Source organism: Scylla paramamosain, chromosome 9 (genome assembly GCF_035594125.1).
Source record: "Scylla paramamosain isolate STU-SP2022 chromosome 9, ASM3559412v1, whole genome shotgun sequence".
NCBI lineage: Eukaryota > Metazoa > Arthropoda > Malacostraca > Decapoda > Portunidae > Scylla > Scylla paramamosain.
In genome coordinates this window covers 1,196,406-1,218,586 of record NC_087159.1, presented here as the reverse complement: position 1 = coordinate 1,218,586, position 22,181 = coordinate 1,196,406, and the positions used below count along the sequence as shown (strand labels likewise).

The window sequence follows — 22,181 nt, the reverse complement described above, 5'->3', positions numbered from 1 at the left end:
CTACATTATGTAAACACAATATAAAGGGATAATCTACTTAATTGTGGGTGTTGGTGTAGGGATGGCAGCATGCCCATCCTGTGCCTCAATGTATAGAGTAGGCAGGCCAGTTATTTACCCTGCCATAGTTGACCGGTACTGAGTGAACCTAGAAATAGGTAGTCATCCCAGAAAATTCCAGTCTTTAACAGAATCCAAAGCTGGGGCTACACTGGAACAATTATGGTGATGTTTATTAGGTGTTATTTGGTGTTATTTATTTATTTATTTTTTTTTTCAGTTAATTTATTTATGCTTTGCTGATATGTCCTTTTGCTTTTTTAATATTTCAGAAGGAAAAGCAAAAGATAAAGTAGTGTAAATAATAAATATTCATTCTGATTGACACAATAGAAAATTTTATAACAGATTAATAAGAAAAATATAATATATATTTATATTATCTTTATCATAAATTGCAGGGGTTGATAACATATGCAAATGAAAACATCAAGAACTGGTTCACAACTTTGGCAGACAGCTTTCGAGTCTCAGATGACATGGGGAAGCTCAGGTTCCAATTCAAGGTTTTCCACAAGCCACTCTTTGGCTGGAAGGGTTCCTATGTTGTTACTCAGGTAAAGATTTACATTGCTATTTAATTAGAAAAGCAATACTGATATTGAATCATAGAATACAAACATAAGCTTTTAATGTTGACCACAGAGAATTATTCCTGTATCCTTATCGTGAAGTGCTTATAATTTTCTTAAGATGTGTGTATTTATAGTCATTATTAATAAATTAATCCATAATGTGTTGTAATGTTGCGTCTGGCACTTTATTCCTGTAAACGCCTGATAAGGAGACCACACTTTCAGACTGGTGCCGAGCGGCGGGTGACCTTTGACCACGGCCCGGATGGGAGTGTGGCCGAGGACAACTACTTTGGCATGGTGGCACTACGGGAAGGCTATTCTTTTGACTTCATTGAGGGAGAGATGTGGGAGAAGTCTCCCTTCACCATCTATGACTTCCTTCAGCAGCGGAAGAGGTGGCTGCAGGGGATCCTCTTGGTGGTGCACAGCCCGCACATCCCAGTAAGTGCTGCCTCATGTTGCCAGGACAGGAAGGCTTTCTGGAAAATTAAGGGAAATACATTTATGGTTATCATAGTGGTTACAAACATTCATTTTTAGTTTTAACATCCCAAAGTAATGTGCATCTCTATATTCTCATTCCTTACTGGAATTCTTTTCAACATTATGAAGTACAAAGTCCTGTATGTCATATCATTACAACAAAGTCCCTTAGGCTGCATTCACACCAGCCACTTTTTGTGATCAGTAGCAACCACAAAAAATGGTGAATAGCAGCATCATGCACACGAGCCACTCAGTGGCAGCCACAAATGAAGTCAGCACCTTGTGGATCTTGTGGAAATAGCAGTTGTCTGTGCTCTCTTTGTGAAGATGAAATGGAAAAAGCACAGAAAGTACTGGGTGCACCCCATAGTTAGTTAGAACAGGCTATTGCTTGGAACATTTCCCACATTATTTTTCTTTAGTATTCTTGTCACTGTATTCTCTCATATTCAGATCATAAAGTGCTGGTCTCACATTTCACAGTCAAACAACTCTTTAGGTATTCTTCCCACTCACAGAAAGGAGTACTTAATGCTGTGACAGACAGGACAAGACAGTGCAAAAGCAGCAGGAGACAGTGTGACGGCCACAAATAGTGGTTCGTGTGTATGCTGCCACTTGAAATAATGGTTTCTATCACTGGCCACTGTGGTTGGCCACAGTGGTTTGGTCAGAAAAATGGTTCTGCCCACCACAACTCACCACTTTTTTGTGGCTGCCACAAAAAAAGTGGCTTGTGTGAATGGACCTATAAAGATGTGTGTGTTCTATATTTGACCATTTTTTTGTGATTGCCACTGATCACAAAGTGGTTTGTGTGAATGCAGCCTTATATGCATTATATCACTTTTTTGTGTGAGTTATGTCAGTGTGTGTTCAAGCTCTCCAGTTTTGGCATTTAGTTAAATTTTTTTCATGGAAATTGGTTGACTGCATCACACAGTGGTATAGACACAGTACAGTACTATATTCCTCCATATATCTCCTTTTGTGTCCGCTTGTGTACACATTCCAAACCACATGTTTTTTTTCCTCAGGTGAGCACCAAGTGGCTTCTGGCAGTCTCCCTCTACTCGTGGATCACCATGCCCCTGGCTCTAGCCTCAGTAGTCCTAAGCACCATCTTTCCTGTTCCTGTGCCTGGGTTTATCAACGTGGTTGCAGCATTTGTTGGAGCCGTAAACTTTTATATGTACATTTTTGGTGTAATTAAGTCATTCCGTGTGGACCGCCTGGGGTGGCTGCGGATGACAATGTGTGTGGCCGGGGCACTCATCACCATGCCCTTCAACTTCTTGGTGGAGAACATTGCTGTGGTGAGAGGGTTGGTGGGCAACAAACACAAATTTTACATTGTGGACAAGGTAATGGGAGCTCCTGATAAAGTAGTCAGCACTGTTTAAATTGTGGGCTGGCTTACCTAGTCATGTGTACACATATATTTTCTCCCCTCCCTTCTTCTTGCAGCTTACCAGCACAACCACTGCCAGTTGCCAGAGAAATGCTAAAGCTACATGTGTCTCTTAGAATGATGAAAACATGTGTCAGTGAAATTACAGTAAAGCCAAAGCACTCCTCAAAGTGTTTAGTTTACTGTTATAGACAGAATAATATTTGCATTTGCAAGCTACCTGCTTATCATAGTTAATAATCTTGACTCTTGGTTATTCTCCAAAGCTACTAATGTTACAAGAATAAAAAGATAAATGACCAAATCTAAGAACAAAGCAAATATTTGTTTGGTGATTGCCTGTGTCTGATAGAATACATCAACAGTGACTTCTGTCATTGAAATCATATACTCATTACTCTTGAAAATTCAGACCATTAAAATTTCCAGTAGATTTATTATTTTGTGATAATTATGTTAAATGGTGATGATACTAATTACATTGGGTAGGTATCAGTCATTTTAAGGAAAACCTGTAGTGATAATGCTGAACACTTGAGCAAAGGTTCTTGTTGTGTGCTGGTGGTGCTGGTAGTTCTAATTTACAGTGCTCAGGGATGTGAATTTGTTTGAGCAGTCCTGTAGCAACGTGGCTTGTTTTAGGCATCATGTGAGAAATTTAATCAGGATGAGTGCAAGAGTAAAAAACTATGACAAGGCACAAATCAAAACGTGGTGCTGGAGCAGAGTCGTGGTTGGCCCTGTGATTCTCAGTTTTGCTTGTTAAGAGAGTTGTACTGGTCAGTCTTCAGCAAACAGCACAAGATAGGAGGAGGAGCGTTGCTTATTAGCGCAATTTAGACCGAGTGCTACTTAAGCTCGACCAGGTGGTGCTATATGCACCCCGCCCTTGTGATACACATTCACTGCCAGTTAAAAGCAGAAAGCTGATATTTTGGCCTCCATTATTTCCCTGTGCCAGGGCATTAAGTTCAGACTCTGAACTTGCCATAGTTTTTTTTTACATAATGAATAGTTGATAGCCGGTGTCAACTGTATTTATTGCATTAAGTGTCTATTTTTGTTACTTAGCTGTGTATATGCATTTCCTTTAAGTTGTGTCCCTATTCCCAGAAGCTTTCTGAGAAGGTAGTGGAATATTCTCTCTGGTGTAATAATCTCTGGTACTGTTCCTGTAGTGTTTCCATGCTTAAAGATGTGTACATTCATAGTGATACTTTCCATCGTCTACTCTACCTGTGTACATAACCTCTGGACAGAGTCTTTTCTTGCCAATCTAAGAAGAAATTCAAAATAAAGCAAATATGAGTTATTATAATGTTTTTTGTAGGTGTTTTACAGGTGTCATCACCCACATTACTTAAAAAAAAAGAATATATATATATATATATATATATATATATATATATATATATATATATATATATATATATATATATATATATATATATATATATATATATATCAGGCAGACATTCCATTTGTATGGGGTAACCAAGACAAGGTGTGCGTGCACACACACACACACACACACACACACACACACACACACACACACACACACACACACACACACACACACACCTTAGTTTCTAGGCCTTTTGCAGATCAGATCAGTGATTCTCATTGATCACACTGTATAAGGGTCACTTGTTTGGTACAAAAAACACAGTGATAACAGTGAAAGAAGCTTCTTTACACAATGGAAGTAGGCAGTGCTAAGTATCAGTCTGGTGCACACAACTCTCAGCATGGAGACAATACAGAAATAGTAATTGAGTTTCTTGTCTTAGGGATCATATCCATTGTCCTCTGAGAAATTATGTTTATACAGAATGAATTTGCTTAGGTTCTCTCTCTCTCTCTCTCTCTCTCTCTCTCTCTCTCTCTCTCTCTCTCTCTCTCTCTCTCTCTCTCTCTCTCTCTCTCTCTCTCTCTCTCTCTCTCTCTCTCTCTCTCTCTCTCTCTCTCTCTCTCTCTCTCTCGATAATGCTGAGAAAGTAAATGCAATTTGAATGTACTGTCAATCATGTAATTAAATCAGTATTTCTTAACTACTTCTAGTTTTTTTTTTTTTTTTTTTTTTTTTTTTTTTTCTCTTTTTTTTTAAGAATCATGTTTGTTAGTGAATAAGCTTTCTCAGCTTTGTCAATATTATTTATGCCAGTGTTTGATTGTGATGTAAGATTTACATGTTAAGCTAAATTCAGTGTATTGTATATATATACATACATTCAGTGTACTGTATATATATACATACATATATATATATATATATATATATATATATATATATATATATATATATATATATATATATATATATATATATATATATTTGAATGTTGACCTCCTCCAGATGTTGCTGGAAGGTGTAGTCTTGACCAAAGACTGTAACATTAAAATTTTCATGTCAATATTTCTGCACTAATGTGCATTTTCCAGATTACAGTGAATCATACCTCAGCTTTTTTTTTTTTTTTTTTTTTTTGGGTCACTTAATGTGTGTTTTGATGTCTTTCCTTTGAGCATTTGCCTAAGTGTTGATGCAAGTAGTGTTTAGTTTTTCTAAGTTCTTCAGTAAATTTTTTCAGTAGAAACAAATTACTTGCATATGAAGGCTCTTCAAACAATCTGCTGGCGTATGGTGGTGAAACAATGCTTCCTGTTAAATTATTATCGTCTAGATTTAATATATTTGTTGCAATTAAAAATAGCAATTCTTTCTTTTGAAAAGTGCCTTCCGTGATATTAATTTTTTTTGCCACATATAGCTGGTCAGTAGTTATTAGAGTATTCTTTCTTCACAAAACATATAAAATCAGTATGTTCATTTACATAAATTGCAATAATTGTAAGCTGAAGCATTGTAAAGTTGCAGACTGCATGTTGAATAATTCATCAAAATCCTTTATATCCAATGATTCTGAAATCTAACAGCACATGTATGTGCAGGTGTATTCTTCTTGCCAAAGAGTTTTACTAATAACTTTAAATTACTTCAGAATTTATTTAATAAAACAATACTCTCATGCACTTACACACACACACACACACACACACACACACACACACACACACACACACACACACACACACACACACACACACACACACCTAAATTTGAATAAAAAATTGCATTGTACACCTGAATCTGGCTTGACCAGGCCAAAATCTCCTAGAATGAGTAGGTATTTTGAACTTTAGTACCCAAAGATACAGTGCTTTGATAATAAATCAGGTGGCCTTGCCCATGTCATGCTGCAGTCTCAATTTCTGCACTGAACAAGTGATTGTCCAGTTGGTTACACACATACTCTTGTAGTCATGATAACAGTGAAGAGGAATGAAATGGAAAATATATTTCCACAAAGTTAATTTTCTTTTTTACATTTCCTGGCTTACATACAATAAAACACTTCATTTGGATTATGTGAAAATATAATGATCTGGATATCTTTATAGTATGCTTTTCCTGAATCTAAGTTGACCATGTGCATTGATTAATGTGGTAAGATTTTCCCTGTTGGATTTTAACAATATAACATATCAGGAGATATGCATGTAATCTGGTGATCACCTGGCTATCCAGACCCTGGTGTTGAGGATCACCAGAAGGTAAGGTGGGGCTTTGTATGATTTGGGCTCTATCAAGCTGGATTATCCTTGGGCAGATGTGGTAGATTAAATTAGTGTATTTTGTCTGATCTCGCCAACTTTTGATAATTTTGGTTTTACTCTATATGTGTACTATATATACAAATAACCAGCTATATGTATATTGCTCTGAGATGGAATGGGAAGCAGCATTGGGAAGAACAGCAGCTGCATGATGAAAATGGAGACAACAAATTTGACAGAAAGATACTATAAAGGAACAGGGTCACTGTCTGTTGTGCATGCCAAAGGTCATTAAGTACTGGATATAAGCCAGGGGGGAGAAGGAGCGGTTGTGACCTCACTGTCCCGGAGAGAAGAAAAAACACGTGGTGGGACTCCATATTAGGCGATCATACATAAATGGATGCTACGGCAGGCCCCTGCAGCCCCCAGTGTCTCCTGGTCGTCTTGGAGCTTCCATGCCGTTGGATTCAAGGCTCAGAGAAGGTGGAAATCAGTTCACTGCCCAGGTGACGAGACGTCATCGTCGACATACATGGACTACCAAGAGAGAGAGAGAGATACATCAAACTAGATTTAATATATGTGTACATACATACTAATTTACAGTCTGGAATGATTATTACGGTTAATGTAACTTTGGTGATAGTCTGGCCATCTAGACCCTGGTGTTCATGATCACCAGGAAGTAAGGTAGGTTTTCGTATTATTTGGGTTCCATCAAGCTGGATTTCCCTTGGTCATATAATAGGTTAGTCTGGTTTGTCTGATCTCACCAATTTTGGATAATTTTGGTTTTACTTTATGTACTATCTATACAAATGAATAATTATACACTACAGATGTGGAGACAGCGCGCCATTCACAAGGTAAGAAGTCTGTGGTGGGAAAACGTATGTCTCACCTTTTGCCTGCACTGTTGATTGTCATATAGGTGTATTCAGTGGTAATTGGTAGCCTCAATCGGCAGCTTCTTTAGTTTCCACAAGAAATATGATTATGCTACCTTGCCCGCGGAGAGATATCTACAACTGAATGAGTGTGTAATTATGACATTGAAAGTCACCCACCAGTAGGCTATACAACTCTCTCTCTCTCTCTCTCTCTCTCTCTCTCTCTCTCTCTCTCTCTCTCTCTCTCACATCTTGGACATAATTTGGCTGATTTGTTATGGACACGATTTGATTTGAAAGACTTCCAATTTTTTTTTTTTTTTTTTTACATGCGAACAACGGCACAAAACACATTATTTCATACAAAAAGGATTTATTTCGGAAACTAAAAATGAATTGTGTCTAAGTCTATTTTCATGTTGCCCCTTATTTGGCGTGACGTATTCTCGGTACTTAAACACATAAATTGCGGTTACTGCGCATCAGACACGCTTGGCTCTACCACTTCTGTGAAGGGCACTGTACTGTCACTATCAGACACAGGCACTGATAGTGACAGTGTTGGACGATATAGCTGTCACTGTCAGGATGGGCGTGTTGGATGCCAGGTGTGGGCGGCATATTTTATTTTTGTGCGTGAACCCATTCACCGGTCTTGTAGACTGATGTCCTGTGATGCCGAGCTGCTCAAACTCGACCAACAGCCTCTTGTGCCATACACCGTCAAATGTCCCAGAGTCAGGGCATCATACTATGTCTTGGCAAGAAGGAACAATTCTGAGGCAGATAGTTTCTTCCCGAGCACGTGATGGCATGGGGAGAAGGAATGTTGTTCCTCTAGGTGGTTCGTCAGCTCAGGATTGATCTTCATTATTAGATAACGTTAAATGCGAAGGTGGTCACTTTCCAGAGACAGCTGGAAAATTCCCTTGATTTCCAGTGCTATATGTCCAAATGGTTAAGAGGATAGTTAAATCTTAAAAGTAGTGTCAAAGGAATATCAAAATTATCGGTCCAGTTGGGAAAATGTCAGGATATATATATATATATATATATATATATATATATATATATATATATATATATATATATATATATATATATATATATATATATATATATATATATATATATATATATATAACATAATTGACATTTATATAAAACCCTGCTCTGTATTTGTAGTCTCGTGGTGCAATATGAGTTGTTGGTCTGCGTTTTTTTTTTTTTTTTCAGTAGACAGCAATCAGGGTGCTCTCTCTCTCTCTCTCTAGGAGAACCTCGCATTGTGTACCCTCAGGGTGTGGTCTCTTGGAGGAAGCACACATACATTCACTCTCAAAACACTCATACACACAAGAGGATAGGAGCCCCTTGGTTTCATGCAGTAAGATAAACTCAAAGAAAAGAAAGAAAACAGAAAATATGACAGAAGCTAGCATAATATAATTTGCGTCTCATCCCATTCATTGTTACCTATTTGGCTGGCAAGACATTGATTTTACTCAATAGTTATTAAATATGTTTGTTTGCTTTTAGTTATTTTCATGTCTGCCTTACTTATTTTTATTTTATTTCATTTATTTATTTTTTTCTTTTAAGGACCTCACCTAGAGTGCCGAGTAAAGGACGCCTTAGTATAAAGTGACCACACAAGGAACTCAGACAGTAATGGTGCAGTCGGCATTATCATTATAAATTTTTTTTTTTTTATTAATTTAAAATGAAATTTGTTGCACTCATGATGGAAAAAAAAATATATACTTTTCGTTTCAAAATTTGCCAGGCACATTTTGCAAGGAACCTCCGGACCTACCGATCTTGCCCTCTTAGCTGTAATATCCTTCCTCGATAACCCTGAATTCCATCGTATTATGCTTTCTCGTTTCACTCTAAAAGAATATTTGTGACATGGGTGTTTATTGATTTATTGTTTTGTTTTTAGGATACTTCTTTACACGAAAGAATAGGTCAATATACCGCACACATGCAGTACATAGGTTGGGTTCACCTCGGCAGAGTCTGCCCTAAAAAATAATAGAAAACGTGACACCAATTCTCTCTAACGCAGTGGTGCCACATCAAAATCAATATGATACTTTGCTCCATGCTAACATGTTTAAATTCTGTAGCATCGATATGAACTGCGTGATAATCTATTGTAGTTTTATAAGGTTGTAATGGGCAGGCGTGCAGTGCGGGGAGAATGAAGGCACACTGGAGGCGCGGTTGGCAGGCGTGCAACAGTGTTTGTGTGGCCACGCGCGTCTCCCGGCACACTCCGCGACACCTCGATGTTTGGGTTTATTTAGGTGATTATCTCGCTGTTTGGTGCACCGTTTGAAAGTGTAGTGTGTTATTCAGGTGTTGTGTGTGTCACGGAGGGTGAAGTGGCATGTGGTGTGGCGGAAATAGCAGGACACGAGGCGGGAGGAGCAGCTAAGTGAGAGGCGGGGAGGCTCGGGCCTGCGCCGCCTGCCCGCCTCCGCCTCCCGCCTCTCATCTTAGCTAATACTGCTCAACACACGCACTACTTCTTTTTCCTTGTGTCCTGGGCTAGTGGTAGGGGTAGATGCAGTATAGTACAACAGGATTAGGAGCAGGGTATGTGGAAGTGAGTGTTAGGCTTTGCGTTTTGGGGGTGATAATTTGTGGCACATGTGTTGGGGGCAACTGAACGTCTTGTGTGCAGCCCAGGCGGGGGCGGCCTGACCACGCTGGGCCTCACCCTCACCTCACCCTCGCAGGCCTCACCCTCACCACCTCGCCCGCACTTACCCCACGCCGCGCAGGGTGTTATAGTGTGCTCTGTCCTGCCAGGTTACTCGGTAATGGCCGATGCAAACCAATAGCAGCATCTCGGCAACTCGGAAATCCCAATTGACTTAAATTTACGAGGGATGAACGTGGTTACGTTATGTGATGGGGATGCATTTAAGCATTCAGAGGTCTTTTGTGCCTCATTTGGTAGTTATTGTTGTCTTATTTAGGGAGCGGGGTAGCCAGAATTGCTGTTGCTTGGTAGCATTGTCTCGAGTCACATTGTGTAGGTGTGGTAGACTGCCCGTGCTTCGAATATATTTACTAATCACAGTAATTTGTAATAGACACGTAATATATGGAAAAAAAGGACTCCTCAGTAGTTATTGGGTGCCCAGGAAAGTGATGTTGATGCTAGTCACTTTTGGATGTGTAGATTATTTTTATAATTCACTAGAAATTTTGAGAATTGCAGTAAGTTTGCAAATTGGTGGAGAGGTCAGTAGTTTTGTCAGTATTCATCACACTCCATTAATCTGGTCTGTTAAGGTGGTGCAACTCTGAACTGCTGCCACACTCTTCAGAGTTAGTTGCTGCAATGCTCACATACTGAGTAGTCTTTGATGTATGATTTGTTATTTAGTTTTATCTATTTTAATTTATTTTTTGAGTCACGAATTATAAAAAATATTAGTAAGTTTAATTTAATTCTAATTTGATTTTTTCCCAATTGTTAGTGAGGGAAGCACTGCCTGGGGTACTGAAACTGGTGAGTATAAATATCTAGGAATAATGATAGATAACAAACTCACTGGGAACAGCAACACAAAACTAGTTTATAGCAAGTGTAACCAACGGGTGCATCACCTTCGCATCTTAAACAACATTAGGGTAGATAAAACTATTATTTCATTACTATATAAATCAATTGTTGAATCCATCATAACTTTTTCAATAACCACTTGGTTCAGTACTCTCAGATGTAAGGATAAAAATAAACTCAATAAAATAGTAAAACAGGCTAAAAGGTTAGGGGCAAATGTGATGCCACTGGAGGAGATATATAAAGTAAATGTCATAAAACAAGCAAAAAAAATTATGATGGATGAGACACACCCGCTTCATCATAATTATGTGTACTTAAGATCAGGCAGAAGATTACAAGCACCTGTACAACGAACCTCACGATATAAAAATTCATTTGTACCTAGGAGCATTAAAATGCTTAACAGTAATATCAGCTTCATTGTATGATTGTGTGAATTTTTACTATGTGAACTATTTTCATATTTTCTTATTCTTATTTTAATGACAGTATGTAGACTAGAGCCCAGTCCGAACAAAGTTTCTTTTATACAATGTATGTACAAAAGACTGAATAAAGTTTATATTATTATTATTATTATTATTATTATTTAGTTATTATTAATATAAGTTAATGTTATAATAATTTGTGTCATATAATTTGTCTTGATGCTGAGTGTAAATCTAGTCTGATCAAGAAGCTTTTTTTTTTCTACAAAACTGCTTATTTGATAATTGGGAAGTGAGCTTTTAATGGAAACCTAATATATGATAATAGCCATAAAAGTGAAAATGGCCCAGACTTTTCTGGAATTAATATTTTAAAATTGAGAGGAAAAGATCATCTTGATGAGATGGGTCCAAAGGAAGCATGTTGTCCTTTGGATCAGCTGCAGTCATGAGTCAGGAATATGTTGATGTTGTTAGCTGCACAAGTATGGACTAGAAGTAATTCTTCCTGGGTTACTTGGGTGAGGGCAGCTTAGGCAGAAATGGTAAGGGTGTCAGCTTGGTGTTCAAGTGTACCTATATGTTGGTGATCACTGTAATGTTCATATGGTGTGGTCTGTTTGTGAATTGACTGTGTGTCTCTTTTTCAGGTTTAGCTTGAAAATTACAAATCTACAATGAGTTTTGAGTCGACCACCAGTTCTGCGCTCCCCGAAGGGGAGACCCGCACCAACCTCATCATTAATTACCTCCCACAAACTCTAACTGACCAAGAGTTTTACAAGATATTTGTTGTTGTTGGACCTATTAAAAACTGCCGCATTATGAAGGACATGAAGGTATAATTATCCGAAAGTGGATTTAAGTTTTTTTTTTTTTTTTGTGAAAATATGTTTTGCTGTTATTATTATTGATTTATTAGTGTTATTATTATTATTATTATTATTATTATTATTATTATTATTATTATTATTATTATTGATATTTTGTTCAAACATGACTTTTTTACAGGTTTATCTTGAGTAAGCAAAAATGATTTTATTTTCATATATTAACAAAAAAGTGGAAAAATAGTTTGCTTGTGCCTTTTTTTCTATGATGATTGTGAACATTACTTATTTATATATTGGCAAGAAAAGGAGAATGTCTTTTGTGGAAAGACGAAAGTTGTGTTGAAGTGTCTCAAAGGGTGTCATTTTGCTTTTTAATTGTAATGAAGGAATGGAAAATTATGTTTATATGGCTCAGAAAAGTACTGTTGATGTTTGGCTCAAGATTGATATTGTCATCATGATACAAGTAAGCAAGCAAAGGTGGAAGGTTGAGTGAGAAGTGCTGAAGACTTGTGGAACACATCAGCATCGTGTAAAGTGGTTCTTTATCCCATTGGGCCATTGCCTGGTCATTTTATATCTACAGAAATAAGGATTTTGGTTTCATGTTTAGTCTATGCACTCATAAGAATTGGTAGAAAAGAATTTGAATGCAAATTGTAATGTATCATCATCAGTCTCTATGAATCCAATGTGAGATGAAGCCTTCTTCAACCTTTTCCAGGCATTTTAGGTTGTGCTGGCTGTTGTAAGGGTGTTGGGAGTTATGGTATGGGAATGAAACCAGTATCATGCAATACTGCTATGGGTATATTGGCATGAGAATGTATTTAGTGCGGTTCTTCTTAGTGGACCTGCTTAGTAGGATTCCACAGTCTAATTTAGTTTTAGGGATCATAGACTGTGAATATGAAAAAGGGATTATGTAAGTATAGGTGAAATCAAATTGAATACAAATGGAAGAGAAGGGCAACTTGGAAGATGGAATGTGAGGGCAAGGGCGTACATAGACTTGTGAAAAGACACTTGATGAGGAGAACTTGATCAATCACTCCTCTTGGGTAGATGGAGGTTCTATCATGGCCACCTTTATGGATGCTCCTGGTGGGAGAGAGGAATCAGTGCAAGTCTGATGGAGACTATGGAGAAGTGTTTAGCTCAGTAGAAGTCTCAGCATTTATACTCATGTCACAAGTGATATTTTCTGGCAGTTTAATAATAATAAAAAGTCTGGATTTGCCATTGGCTTGAAAGAAGAAAGAATAAGAACATTCTACAAAGTGGCTTGGGAATTTAGCCTGAAAGAGTTGGAGATCTTAGGCAGAGATTGGTGCAACAAAATTTTGAGGCTATAATTTTATCAGTCTGTGGTGTTCCACAGCCACTTACTTTTCCTAAATACATCACAAAGTTGCTATAGCAATTCTGTATGTACCTGAGTGCAGTGTTGTCTGCAGCATAGATGCCAGTACTGACAGCAAGAAGCTGATCTCATGTAACTCATTTTATGCTGCCACTTAGATCCCAGCAGTAAGCATCACATGGTAGCAAAATACTCAAAAATGTCTGTGTTATGTGACATGGTTCTTATAGAAGGCCCAGAGAAAACATACCTGAAGGTATATGAAAATGTTTATAAGGAAAGCTCAGTCATTATAAGGCTACATAGGATCAGTGAAAAAAGTGTTAAGGAAAGGTGTCATACAGGCCACTACTACTTCATTGGAACTGTTCATTGTAGCATTAGGTGAAATTTTTGTTTTGGATTTCTAAGAGGCAGGTATTAATATAAATATAGATGAAGTACACTGTCGCAGATTTGCCAGTGAAATATGTATATGTATATTTTTCTCGTGAATCAATTTGAAAATGTAGAAACAAGCTGTTGCTGAACTAAGCTATGAAATTAATCCTAGAAGATTAAGTGATAGAAAGTGTACATTAATGTACCTGTTTAGGGCTGAAAATTAGTAAGAATCCAGATCATAAAAGTGAATGAAAACAAGAATAGTGATGGGATAGAATGCTTTTAAGAAGAAAAAGGAATCTCCCTCTATTATGAAAGAGAAATGTTTATAATTTGCATTGTGTTAGTCAGAAACATGGTCTTATGAATGACTGGGATGAAAGCTTTAAAGGCAATGGAAAGAATTATATTAAGTATAACCAGGAAAGACAAGAAGGGATGAGGAGGGCTTTGGAAACACACCAAAGATTTAGATGCCTTGACAGACTGTTTTTTGCATTGCTTGTGGAAGTGAGGAAAGCTCGGTTACTAAGGTTTTGATTTGTTGTAGGAATGGTGTTTTCATGCTAGTAAAGTTAAGCCAAGCATATCACATGTCATAAGCCATCTTGTTTGTTTACAGTGAACGATCAATTGGGCAAGTCAGTCTGTGAATGAATGAATGATTTTACAGTGATCATTTGTGATCAGGAAAGCAGAAGTGTGTTGCAACTTTACTCACTATATTATATTTATATAATATATTTATATAGTTTAAAATTCTTATCGCTTGTGTTTCAAAGTGGCTTACTCCATTTGTGGCAAGGCATCCAATCTACAGATCTCAGTTTTGTTCTGCTAATATTTTGTGTTAAGATATCTCCATGTTTCCTGTATGCCTAAATTTATAGCTTTTATCTCTGATGTCTTGCTCTTGGAGGTGGCCAGCTGTAACATGGGTGAGAAGTAAGCTTAATGACATTCAAGGAAAGAAGAAATGGCTTTCATTTTAAGACATGGTAAATTCAGACTTATAAAAACACCTCACTTGGACTACTTGACTGTATGACACTATTTCATATATTCTGCTCATTATGTTAGTGACAAAATAACCACATAGAATAATGAGATGCAGTTGAATAATCTGGTCGAGGTGAGCATCTATTTTGTTATCTATAGTCATGAATTCGTGGGATGAAGTGGAACTGTGTGATTGCCACTTGGATCTGTAGACAAACTATTACTTTTGATTGCACTGTATGTGAGTCTTGATATGCAAAGCTAGTGGAATTTGAATGCATTGGAAAGTTGGGATCAATGATGTATACCATTGGTAATCATCCTTGAAATTAATTGTTAAGCTTAAATATGTCTTCCAATATGGATAGGAAGATGGTAATAGTTGTGAATTCAGATTACTTGTTCTTCCATAACTAAAGTACATCAAAGAAAGCTGGAAGGGTGGCAGAATGATAATAAGTTATAATGGTGTTAGGAAGTCTATGGTTAATTGAGATATATTGATGGCATGGTGACACTCAACTATGGAAGACCATTTTAACAAATGGTGGGTTCCTTGTGGTCTGAAAAATTATACTGTTTCATGCATTAGAAGCACTTTGGTCCAGGCTACTCAGAATGCTTGGTGAGTCTTGCATTTTCATGTCAGAAATTGAATTTGGAATGGAGTTGACTGTATATGCAAGAAATTGAAAAAAAAATTCCAAGGTAAGAGTTACTACCATAAGTCTGTAGCATCATGCTGTTGGTGTGCCAGCATGTTGTGAAGCTGTGCCCTTCTTGCTTGGAAATTGTATTTTCTCTGAGCAGCACAATCACTTATTTTCCTGCATTGCATGTTTTCATGCAGCATTACTGCAAATTAATTTTTAGTACTATACCAAAAAGAAAAAAAAAATCAACCAGTAAAAAAAAATAAAAACTGAAAAATAAACTTCATTCTTGACTTGTTTTAAGGTTCATTGATATGTTCCTAGGAAGGCTGACATGCAGCACTGCTGGACTCACCAATACTTGACTTGTAGCTGTAGGTAACAGATGCCATGTGCTTTACACTGATATATATATATATATATATATATATATATATATATATATATATATATATATATATATATATATATATAAGAGGTAGGGACAATGCATGGTAATTATAATGTACAACTGCAATAATATATTGAAATTTTAGCAAATATATCACCCGAATAACGAACCAAAACTGGCATGACAAACTTATCACTCTTGTGAGCACTGGAATTTTAATAGATATTTAAATGGAATAACAAACCAAAACTGGCAAGACAAACTTGCCATTAGTGCGAGCACTGGAATTTTTATAAAAATTTAGCCAAAATAACAAATGAACTTGCAAGACTAATTTTGCCAGCCGTGCGATCTGCTGCACACCTGTCTGCTGCCTGTCCCTGCTCTCTCTCTCTCTCTCTCTCTCTCTCTCTCTCTCTCTCTCTCTCTCTCTCTCTCTCTCTCTCTCTCTCTCTCTCTCTCTCTCTCTCTCTCTCTCTCTCTCTCTCTCTCTCTCTCTCTCTCTCTCTCTCTCTCTCCTTTTGTCTCAAACCTCCCCTCCCCCTTATCTGTCAGATAAGGAATAAAGAAGTGATACTGTACTCTCTCCTTCATTCATTTTATGCAATTTTTGCTTCATTCTTTCTCACTCATATACATAATTCCATTTTCAGTCTCAGTCAGTCTCATTTTATTTTGCAATCCATAGGATTGTTCTTACTTTCACAGAGAGAGAGAGAGAGAGAGAGAGAGAGAGAGAGAGAGAGCACGTGCTCCAATTTAGGCAGGGTTTACTGTATGTATATGTGTGACACTGACAGTAGGTAAATGTAACTGATGCTAGTCAAAGCAGTTCAAAACTCAGGGCGATAATGCATGAAACTTGGGATGGTAAGAATTTAGAACTAGGTGCAAAACTCAGGAGTGTACTCAGAATGCTTGGTGAGTCTTTGTGTTATCTCAAATATAGTAGTGCAAATGTGGTCATTTTGGTGTTTTTTTTTTTTTTTTTTTTTTTTTTTTTTTATTGTGGATTTTTATATTATTTTCTGGTTCCTTGGAACCAGTTAAGTTTTTTCTCATAGGTTCTTTAGTTGCCATAAAGGACATTTGCCATAATGAACACTACATTAGAATGAATCATGTTCATTGATGCTTACCCAACCATATATATATATTTAGATCAGTACTGTCGTTTGTCATCATTTCAAGACCAATTCCTTTGAAACTTAACATCACCAAGATAACATGACAGCTTCAGAGAGTTATTTATATCTGCTTTTAGTGTGGCTGGTGAGAGTGAGGTAAGGGGTGCCAGTGAAAAGTAACCAGGTAGTCTGAGAAGCCAAAGAAACCATTACATCATAGTAATCATGTTAACCGACCAGTGTGATAGCTAGGAATAGTTGTGGTGCTGGTGGAAGTTTTATTTGAATCGTGTGTGACCTAACCCTGCAGCTTAGTGATGTAAGGGATCAGCTTGTGTGGCTTGCAGCAAGAAAAGTCTGTGTAAAATGAGTTGCACTGAAGAAAATTGGGACTTGTGTCCATTCACACAGTAGCTTTTGTTTGCTAAGGAAAGAATAAACTCTGAGCCTTAGCTGAGGATGTCACCATGCAGCCTGACTGGACTGGAAGTTTAACAATCCTGTGTGCATATATGTGTCTGTGTGTCTGTCTGTCTCTGCATACTTGCTACTTACAAAGAGAGCAGAAGTAGTCTCTTACAAGAAACCAGAAATAGCCTGTGCTTTTTTCTTAGGGATGAATAGCTAGGTATATTAAAGAAAGTTTCTAAACATGGAGGGTTATCCATTAGTATGTGAATGACCATGCACAGGGCAACAAATACCTACTGACTTTAGTAAGGAAAGTGTTGGTATTAGACAAGGATCAGATCTGTTTTGAAGATATCTACTCTTGGATAGGAATACCTGGACATTGAGAGCACCTTGAATTTTTTGGAATATTTGGATAATGATATAGTAGATATATGTATATTTTTTTGTTTTTTATTTATTTATTCATTTATTTTTATTGATTTATATTTTATAAAGTTTATTTTCATGTATTTTGTGGATAAAAGATAATTTTTATTTTACTAATTTATTTCATTCTATTTATTTTGTAGTTGGTATTTATTTTGCATGACTTTATAGTTATGTTTTTATTTAAGGTTTTTATTTTCCTTGATGTATAATTTTACCTCTCCTTACACTTGATATTCCCAGCAGACTGGCTATTCATTTGGCTTTGGCTTCGTGGAGTACCAGAAGCCAGAGGATGCAGCCAAGGCCATCCTACAGTTGAATAACCTGCCGGTGCAGCACAAACGTATCAAAGTGTCTTACGCTCGGCCACCGGGAGAAGACATTAAGGAAACTAACCTTTATATACAGAATATTCCTAGGTGAGTAGCATGATTGGTTTTCTCCTTTTGTATTATTTGATATACAGCTGTATTGAGGCTCATTACACAGTGGCATTTGTTTAATTTGATATTTGTAAGGTGTAAATAGAATTTAACTAATTTTATAACTAATTGTGATTAACTATACTAACTGTCCTTTAAATTTATGCTGATCTCATAACTTGTTATTTTCAGATCATACACATTAGACCAGCTTGAAGAGTTATTTTCTGTATATGGTCAAATTGTGCAGAAAAATCTTCTAAAGGACAAAGTAACTGGACTTCCAAGAGGTGTTGGTTTTGTCAGGTAATTTACTATTGATATGTTTTTTTTGGATATTTTCTTTAGACTTAACCTGGTTTAGGTATTTCCAAATCCCCATCCATTGTAATACACGAAGGAACTTTTAGAAGTTTTATTAAGTTTCTCTTAGACACAAGTGAAATTGAATTCAACCTCAGATCTACTTCTCTCATTGATCACTGCCTCATATTTCATCAGAAGAGACAAGCAGAGGTGCTGTAATATATGATACTTGCAGGTTTGATAAAAAGTCACAAGCTGAGGCGGCAATCAGTGGCATGAATGGTGTAGTCCCTGAGGGTGGCACAGAGCCCCTGGTGGTGAAGGTGGCAGAAGAACACGGAAAGATGAAGGCAGCTTACTATGCTGGATATCATGCAGGAATTAACAATTTGAGAGGTGGAGGAGCTGGTGAGTCAAACACAAGTACGAATACATTATTTTTAAACCAGTTTTACCTTATTTTTGCCTTTGATATATCTTGAACTTCATGATTATTGCAGAGACATCTGCATATTAAATTCATGAGATAAAAAAGGCAGGCTTGAATTTATAGAACTTGTGGGTTTGCTGTATGGAGGTGAGTTATTGGACCTTCTCCACCCAGGCCGAGGGCGTGGAAACTATAATAGCCGTGGAGGCAGCGGCGGCGGCGGTGGAGGCTACCAGGGTCGTGGCAACTACAATAATATGGTTAGTGTCTTGCATCATTAGTCTCTTATAAATTAGCTATTAGAGTTATTTCTACCTTTGATAGTTGGGTGACTGGTGCAGCCTCTCCCATGTGTTCATTGTGGAAATGGAGCTGTTTGGGTATTGGGCATGCCTAACAAATGCATAATTAGCTGATGTGCAGAAACTAACATGATTCATGGTTGTTACGTATTACAGACTGGAGAGAGAATTTTTTATGCTTTGTGCCAGCAATATACAACTTTTCCACAATAAATCATGTTGGCAGAATGCTGCAGCAGTATTGTTTGCAGTGTGAAGTAACACTCCTGAAGCTTCACTCTCCTCTTTATTCATCAGATAGTGGATAATTGGCCTCTGGGCAACATTGGTGTGTACCAATATTGGCTCTCATATAATTTACCGTTGCTTGAAGGATGACAAAATTGCCAAAGTTTGCATTCCATGGCATCCATTACTTTGCATTACATTGCAGTTTTTAAAAGCTGTTGTATTCACATGAGAGATTGATTAGAACTAAAACATTCAGTATATTATGTGCACCTGCACCAGCTGTTGAGATAATATCAGTATTGTTGAGGACTTGTGTACAGAGTACATTATGCCAATGGTTAACCTTAAATTAAGCTCTGTTGCTAAGAAAACTGGTGTAAACTTAAGTTTCTTGTGCAGAGCAAGCAGGGAAGGTTTGGTCTGTTTGCCCCTCTCACATAATAGGTTGTTTATTACTTTTTGTTTCTTTAGAATTCAGTTTTATATTTAAAATATAAAACGTGGGAATATGGAATTTTCATTATTTATGATAATTTTAATACTCAAAGAATTTCACATTACTTATTTTTGTTTTTTTTATTTATTTATTTTATTTATTTTTTTATTTCTTATTCAAAAGCACACACACACACACACACACACACACACACACACACACACACACACATGCAGTAAGCCTGTAATATAAGGGACTAAGCAAGGGATGCGATAGTAGCCTGATGCTTGTGAATGTGGACTGAGATAGTCACACAAGTTCCTGTTAATACAAGATTAAAAATAATACAAGTGAAATGATACAGAATGTTATAAAATCAGGTTGATCCTGCAGCTTTAAGTCTGAAAGAAGCAAGAGTGGAAAGATTCTCAAATGTGTGCTTTGCATACATTGCATAGGAAGAAATATGAAAGAACTAATATATATATATATATATATATATATATATATATATATATATATATATATATATATATATATATATATATATATATATATATATATATAACCATGAAGGGTTACAGTTTAGTTGTATCCATTTCATATGTAATCTTTCCTGAAATTAAACTCAAATGTTAAAAGTTATGAGTGACTCAAAGTGGCCTTCTGCTGAGTCCTTTATATTTGGGGTTTACAATGGAGGATGTTCCAGGAGGAAATAGTAACAATTTTGGGACTTTATTGAAATAGTATCTCAAGACAAAAATGTCTGGCTGTAAGCTGTGTTCCAATAGTTATCAAGTTAGACAGTAAGCAAGATGTGGAACATGACATGCATCGTCTCCATCCTTGAGTTGTGAACAGCTGGCAGTAAACATGTGTTTAGTGAGCTGTGTTTCTATTTATGTGTTATTTTTGCTATTGTAATTTTTCATGAGAATTGGGCATGCATGATATTTCTTATGAACAATTCATCAAATTATTTCCTTGCTAATTGAATGTTAGCAAGTTTTATCATAAAGAAATATGTATGCTAATTCCTTGAAAGGGGAATGGTAAGAAAGTGAGTGCGTTTGCAAAATACTTTTGAAAAAAAAAAATGACAGCTGATGAGCTGTTCATGGATCAAGGTGAGGATGACGTATGTCAGGGTCACCATCTTGCTTATTTGAACTTAAACTCATCTACTGGGAATAGAGTATATGACTGGAGAACATTTTTGCCTTGTAATATCATTCCAAGTAAGCTGCAAGAAAATGGGAATATTTGAAGTGTGAAAGAATGAAAGGAATGATGGGAGAGCAAAGGGGAAGTCTATCAACATTTTGGAAGGTGTCTGTGCCACTTTTCAAGAGGAAGGGCAGTAGCAGTAGTATATATGAAAATTACAGAGGACTAACTTGTAATTTTTGTGGTAAAAGTCGTTGAAAGGATGCTGATAATGGAGAACAGGAGTTTTGAAGAAGAGAGAGCTGTGCAAGGAAGAATATGAGAACAAATGGTTAATGTGGTTTACCACAAAGAAAGAATGACAAGTGAGATGATAGAGAATATTATGAATGTGGCAGATGTGGTTAGTACAATAAAAAGCCCCTCAGTGAATTGACAGTGTAAAGCAAACAGAGTATGTGAGGAAGTGGTGAGAAGAGAAGAAGAGGATTAAGGAATGCAAGGATAGGAGTAAGTACTCCTGTCATGGCCATCTACTTCAGATTTTGATAGTAAGCTGCCAGATTTGTGCTATCTTCTCCTGGAACACCTTATATATTGGAAATATTTTGGGAGTATATATAGTTGTCTTTCCTTCCTTCATTGTTGTTTCGGGAAGTTATGTAATACATCCAAGGTGGATTTCAATCACAACACTGCTTAGGTGGTGGAACATTCACTTAGTACTTGTGATTGTATGATGTATTACATAAGAGGAACTTTCATTGGTCTTATTTTTTATATTAAGAATTTTCACATTTGATCATTGCTGAGATCCAGAAGTGATGTAGGTGATTATTTATTGTAAACTTCATTAGCTTTTAGCACTCCATACTTGACTGCAAAATGGTATAATGTTTTTATTTTTATTTATTTATTTTAAGTAGGAATGCATTAAAACATACTTCAAAGCATGAAAGGCAAGGCATATATAGTTTCTGGCAAGTTAAGTGATTTACAGCTGTTTACTTTACATATTTACTTTTATATTTGTGTATTTATATATATATTTTTTTATTCTTAAGCCCGCTCTTCATTCAAGTGGCATGAGGATGATATGATCATCAAAAGATATTCTTATTTCTGTGTCCAGCTAACAACCTTTACTGTGCTTCAGTGTTATCTTTCATCCCAGGATCTTTGAGAAATCTGCCTTTTTCTTCCCCATGTTAACCACACGGCTTCATCA

General features: G+C 36.7%; 2 protein-coding genes and 1 long non-coding RNA gene across 16 annotated transcripts in view; 2 read left to right on the top strand and 1 right to left on the bottom strand.

The window, feature by feature from the left end:
* LOC135103364 (beta-1,4-mannosyltransferase egh-like) overlaps nt 1–5,651 on the top strand; it is a 69,299-nt gene extending 63,648 nt beyond the window's left edge. For all 4 annotated transcript variants that reach the window (XM_064009434.1, XM_064009433.1, XM_064009437.1 and 1 more), the window contains 3 exons: nt 462–617; nt 861–1,079; nt 2,162–5,651. In XM_064009434.1, the coding sequence (XP_063865504.1) occupies nt 462–617; nt 861–1,079; nt 2,162–2,527 (741 nt within the window). In that variant the 3' untranslated portion in view covers nt 2,528–5,651. The remainder of the gene's footprint in view (nt 1–461; nt 618–860; nt 1,080–2,161) is intronic.
* Nucleotides 354–7,870, bottom strand: LOC135103366 (uncharacterized). The gene is made up of 3 exons (XR_010270019.1): nt 7,061–7,870; nt 6,552–6,696; nt 354–1,117 (listed from the first exon to the last, which is right to left on the bottom strand). It is a non-coding gene; the product is annotated as an uncharacterized LOC135103366 (long non-coding RNA).
* A 1,334-nt stretch (nt 7,871–9,204) lies between these two features.
* The window catches only part of LOC135103365 (sex-lethal homolog), a 29,928-nt gene continuing 16,951 nt past the window's right edge, over nt 9,205–22,181 (top strand). For 2 of the 11 annotated variants that reach the window (XR_010270018.1, XM_064009443.1), the window contains exons 1-6: nt 9,205–9,361; nt 11,714–11,902; nt 17,900–18,075; nt 18,271–18,384; nt 18,620–18,792; nt 18,989–19,074. Coding sequence is in view for 7 of the 11 variants with exons in the window: in XM_064009443.1 (XP_063865513.1) it covers nt 11,741–11,902; nt 17,900–18,075; nt 18,271–18,384; nt 18,620–18,792; nt 18,989–19,074 (711 nt within the window). In the remaining 4 variants the exon portion in view is untranslated. Of the gene's footprint in view, nt 9,362–9,494; nt 9,612–9,853; nt 9,878–11,713; nt 11,903–17,896; nt 18,076–18,270; nt 18,385–18,619; nt 18,808–18,988; nt 19,075–22,181 lie in introns of those variants that run through there. The other 9 variants (XR_010270016.1, XM_064009441.1, XR_010270017.1 and 6 more) reach the window with 6 other exon arrangements.